This window comes from Vitis riparia, chromosome 13 (genome assembly GCF_004353265.1).
Source record: "Vitis riparia cultivar Riparia Gloire de Montpellier isolate 1030 chromosome 13, EGFV_Vit.rip_1.0, whole genome shotgun sequence".
In the NCBI taxonomy this organism is placed as follows: domain Eukaryota; kingdom Viridiplantae; phylum Streptophyta; class Magnoliopsida; order Vitales; family Vitaceae; genus Vitis; species Vitis riparia.
Window position 1 is genome coordinate 1,888,078 of NC_048443.1, and position 5,304 is coordinate 1,893,381.

At 31.7% G+C, this 5,304-nt stretch overlaps 1 protein-coding gene across 1 annotated transcript; it reads left to right on the forward strand.

The window, feature by feature from the left end:
- The first annotated feature begins 410 nt into the window (after positions 1-410).
- Positions 411-4,945, forward strand: LOC117928915. The gene is made up of 3 exons (XM_034849031.1): positions 411-1,031; positions 2,882-3,067; positions 4,498-4,945. Exons 1-3 carry the CDS (start codon positions 444-446, stop codon positions 4,786-4,788), a joined length of 1,065 nt encoding a protein of 354 aa, XP_034704922.1. The 5' UTR covers positions 411-443; the 3' UTR covers positions 4,789-4,945.
- The last annotated feature ends 359 nt before the right edge of the window (positions 4,946-5,304 follow it).

Below are 5,304 nucleotides of genomic sequence, written 5' to 3' on the forward strand. Positions count from 1 at the left end.
TTTTATAATTCTTAGTTTTTTATGTTTTTATTTAATGGTTTAGATCACCTACGTACACCTTAAATAATAAAATATATTTATATAAAAAATTCTTTTCAAATAAAAATAAAAAATATGGAAAAACGTTACATTAACAAATTTAAAAATTATTTCATTTATTTTAACTAATTAATTCTTAAAACCTCATGCCATTTTTGGCAATAGAATGGTAATTTTCATTTGAATAAGCCCCAATGGCACAGTGCCCCAAAAAGTGGGGGACACACCTCCATGATACATGGCTCATAAACCAAGCAATGGCAGCCAAGCCAACCTCCCAAGTCTCAACACTCTATTTCCAAAAAAGCAAACGTCTCTTTTTCCTAGTTTAAAACCCCCCTCCAAAGCCCCTTTCCCATGTAAAGAGAAAATCCACTCTCCATCACTGTCTCTACACAGACCCCATGGAAGGAGAAGACCAAGCTCTCTTCCACGCTTATCCTTGCGCATACTATGTACAAAGCCCATCCACCCTCTCCAGAGCCAACAGTGCTGACTGCCAAAACAACCTCTCAACATGCCACTCCCCTCTTCGATCAGAAACCTTCATGAACAACCCCACAAACACCAGCCAAGAAGTCAACAGATTCAGCTACCTCTCGCGATACTCGTCGTCATCACGGGGATCGAATAACTCGTTTTTGCATGAGAAGAAGATAGTACTGTATGATGCCCAGAGCCAGGGGACGGGGACGGAGAATGGGGAGAATGGGGAGAATAGGAGGAGGATGAGTGTAGGCATGGAGGTTGATGGGGGCGGGGAGGAGGGTGGTGGTGGGGGTGATGAGGAAGAGGAGTATTATTATGGAAGATCATCGTTTTCTTCAAAAAGTGGTGGTGGTGGGTGGTGGAGATACTTCTCTTTTAGGACTTCATCTTCATGTTTGTGGATTTGTTTGCAGATAAGTTGGAGGTTGATGGTGAGTTTGGGAGCTGCATTGCTTGTTTTTTGCATTGCTACTAAGCCACCTCCGCCCATGATGTCCATCAAGGTACATATCTCATCTTCTTCCTTCTTTCTTATTTTTGTTCCTCATGGGGTATATTACTTTTAGGTTACATTTCAAACATTAATTAGAACGAGGAATGAGAATAAAAATAATTAAACCTGATTATGGCGGCCATTTTAATTGATCTTTTTCTAGGCAGTATTGTGATTTACCTCTTTTTTCATTTTATTTTAATTATCATTTCCCATGCCAATTTTAAGTGCTATTGATTTTTTACAATTCATATATATATATATATATATATATATATATATATATATATAGTGACGAGTGTGCCATAAGGTGATATAATGGATCGACAATATGGTGGTTAAAAAAGAGGTGGTATTTATAGACTTGGACCAATTAATTTGACCTAAAAGCTTTAGATATTCTACAATGAATAATGTTAGATAATAAATTAGGGAGAGAACTTGGTCTGTCGGCTCGAAGATTTGCTTAGGGCTAAGTTAAGGGCAGTGGAAGCCTAGTCCATACCCAAGCCAAGAAGGTCCGACGGGCCTATTTATGTACCAAAATTAAATTGACTTGGACTAAAATCCTAACAAGTAACACCCATATGTGTTACACTTTGACCTTAACAAAGAAGGAAATCAAGCTTTTGAAATCATTATTTTAACTAAAATCTAGTGGACTAATAATATACATCAAACTTGCATGGCTTACCCAAACCTTCTTAGATGACAAAAATGGTAGTCTATAAGACCATCCCTAACTCAGCCCAATTACACTCACATATTAGACAAGCCACACCCACGAGCTCTCGTAAATCCATGCCCAAAAAATTGTTCCCAATTGGGCCGATTTCGCTTAAAATCCAAAGAGGGAGGCCTTGAAAATAGGCCTGAGAAAAAGATCCCACCTTGTCCAAGTTTGGAATAAATTTGGCCCTTACAACAACCCAACTCCTATTATTATTGAAAGTGAGCTTGTCTAACATTCTTTCACACTTTGATGCCGACTTTATTACCTTTATTTCAAACCAACAATGGTGTCATATCACAACAACTCATAAAACTATCAACATATTCGAAAATGGTGTTTATGTATATTCTCACTAGCCATCCTATACCGGTATGTGAAGAGACAAACAAGCTTGCCGACAATGAATAAAAAATGGCCTCTTTTTGGGTACAATAATACTTTTGCTAAATAAGAATTTGAAACTTCGTTAACCTATATATCAATATTCTTATTACTTTTGTTTGAAACCAACAATGGTGTCATCACAATCTTAAAAACCCCATAAAATTATCAATATTATTTTGAAAATTGTGTTATATATATATGTATTCACATATCAAGAGACAAACAAATAAACAAATCACAAATACTTTCTTTGGAGTTTATGACCTCCTACAAAATAAGATTCTAAAATTTTATTGAAGTATCAATTCTGATCTCGAACATAATGTATATCATGTTCTTTAATGATTTATGACAACCGTCCATGTGTTTCCTAAAGCTATTGCAACCATGATGGTAGCAATGGAGTGATCACTATATAGAGATAAAAGCCACTAACATTTAATGATTATGAGATATCCTCGGTGATATTGTATAAATCCATTCCTCATCGTTGAGCATTAAAATGTTGTCCATTCATCACTTGATATTATCTAGTGCCAAACATACCTTTATCACTTTGTGTCACATCAAGTTTTGAGGGAGAAATTGCAGGTGAATTTTGATCATATGCCTAGAACTCACTACAATTTTGTACTAGGAGTAACAAAAATAACCATATGGAAAATTTAAATAGTATGATTCAATTTATTTATTTATTTTATTTTTGGGTTTCTTGGTGATTTGATGTTAAGTGTCGGTTGCAGATGACTGGCATTCGCCAATTTGGCCTAGGAGAGGGTGTGGATGCCTCGGGTGTTACCACTAAGATCCTCACTTGCAATTGCTCCATGGCCCTAATGGTAGACAACAAGTCCAAGCTCTTTGGCCTTCACATTCACCCTCCACTCGTGGAAATATCCTTTGATCACCATCCTTTCGCAACTTCACATGTGAGACACTCACTTTCTTGATATGATATGATGCTACTTTTATCTAGGGCTACAAGATGAGTGGGTTGTATTAAGTTGGTGTCTAATTCTCACGTAATTCGAATGAAGTAATACTCAATGCAAATCTAACATAATTTGGATCTCTAACTTAAAACATTTAACTCAAGTTTAGCTAAACTTCATTTTTTTCAAGTTTGGGTTGCTTGAGTTAGTTGATCATGTCTTACTAATCAAATTGGAGTTAAGTTAGGATGAATTGAATTTTCCTGTGATTATATTTTTTTTAATCTTTATTTTGATACTTTTATACTAAATTTTAATGAATAAGTAGCATTATATTTGAATATAATAATAAAACGAAAGATATATCTATCACTTTTATATAAACTTTAAATAATATATAATATACTCAAATTTGATTTTTTTTCTTTAAATCAATTAAAAACATACAAGATAAATATTATTATATATAGATCATCTTGGACTGATTGGATATGGAATAATATATGATAAAAGATGAAATAACATGTTATATATAATATTTGATTGAAAATGATATATAGGACAAGTTATTTTGTCATTTATTATATTTCATATTCAATCAAATATGGTAAATGGTAGAATATATTATTTAATATCTCCAAAATTTATTCTTCTATTTTTTTTTATAAATTTTTTATTACTTATTTTTTAAAACAAAAAAATTTAATTAAAGAATTAAAACTATAGTTTTAAAAAAACGTGTATAAAATACAACATAAAATAATATTAATGTATGTGTTATTTAATATAATATTTAATATATATATATAATATGTTTTTATATATTTAACAACATTGTAATATAATGTTTTTTATCTATAAAATTTAAAGTTTTAATCATGAATATTATTAAAAAAAAAATTAAAATTACTTGCTAAATGATAAACTATAAAACAATTTTCCAATCATATTCAATATAAAAGATATTTTTTACTTTTTAATAACAAATATCAAATATCAAATATTGAAATAAAATATGTTTTTCATTTCATTTTTTACTTTTTGTATAAACCAAACAAATATATTATGGTACCCATCCGATATAATATCTAAATATACCATGTTCAACTATAAATGAAATTTTAGGATATGCATATCGTCTTATATCAATTGAACACAATTTTATATATATAATTATATCAATTAGAAATAAAAGTATTCAATTGGATTCGGGTTGACCAAACCCTTGAGTTGAGCACAACCCCAATTCAATTTGGGTTAAGAAACCTGAACCTAAGTCCAATTCAAAGTACTAGAAATGGTTGCTCAAATTTGTCCAAATATTGAATTTTGTTCGGTGTTGCCAAACCAACCTATTTAAATTGCACCCTTAATTTTGTAACATCTTCTATATAAGTTCATACACTTTTTTTCTTTTAAATTTATAGGGCCAAGAATTATATGCTCCAAGCCATGGTTCATCAAAGTTTCAATTATACGTGGGGACGAGGAATAAGCCTATGTATGGTGCAGGAAGAGCCATGCAGGACATGCTAGAGACCGGGGAAGGCTTGCCACTGGCCATTAGGGTGAGCTTGAAGTCAAGTTTCCGGGTTGTTTGGAGCCTCATTGTGCCTAAGTTTCATCACCAGGCTGAGTGTCTACTATTCCTCAATAGGGCATACGATAAAAGACATGGAACACAGGTATATAATAGCACTTGCACTGTTACTTCTTAGTATTCACTAAAGTTTTGAATTCAATCAAAGTGAGATATATATTTCCATGGTGGAGTTGGCAAATTAAGTTATAAGGGTATATGTATATTGTTACATTGTGTATGCATTTTTTTCATTGTTTATTTAGAAATGGGCTTCATCTATAATTAAGCTTCAAGAGATGGTAATTTTTTCTTTTCATGCCCACCACCATAAATGGAATTTTTAATTATTTAATTTAAATAATTAGACATGCTAATTGAAAATATTTAAGTCTTGTTCAAAATAATGCTTAGTTTCATCATCTAGTAGTCGAAAAAGTTGAAGTACTTATTGCTATGATGTATTTGAATCTTGTTATATTCAAAAGATTGCATTTGATCTTTAAACAGTGTTTTTAGGGTTTGAAGAGCCCACTTGAACAATGCTTTAATAAAGTAACTTAATTATAGTATTTAAAAATAAGATTAGCTTAAAGTATGTAACAATTTAAAAATAAATAAAAAATCATCTTTTCTAAATTCAAAATAGTATACT

Excerpts from the sequence above, each read along its gene's own strand:
- LOC117928915 (XM_034849031.1), top strand. The coding sequence starts at position 444 with ATGGAAGGAGAAGACCAAGCTCTCTTCCACGCTTATCCTTGCGCATAC. Across the intron at positions 1,032-2,881 it reads CGCCCATGATGTCCATCAAG|ATGACTGGCATTCGCCAATT; the intron begins GTACATATCTCA and ends TGTCGGTTGCAG. Across the intron at positions 3,068-4,497 it reads ATCCTTTCGCAACTTCACAT|GGCCAAGAATTATATGCTCC; the intron begins GTGAGACACTCA and ends TTAAATTTATAG.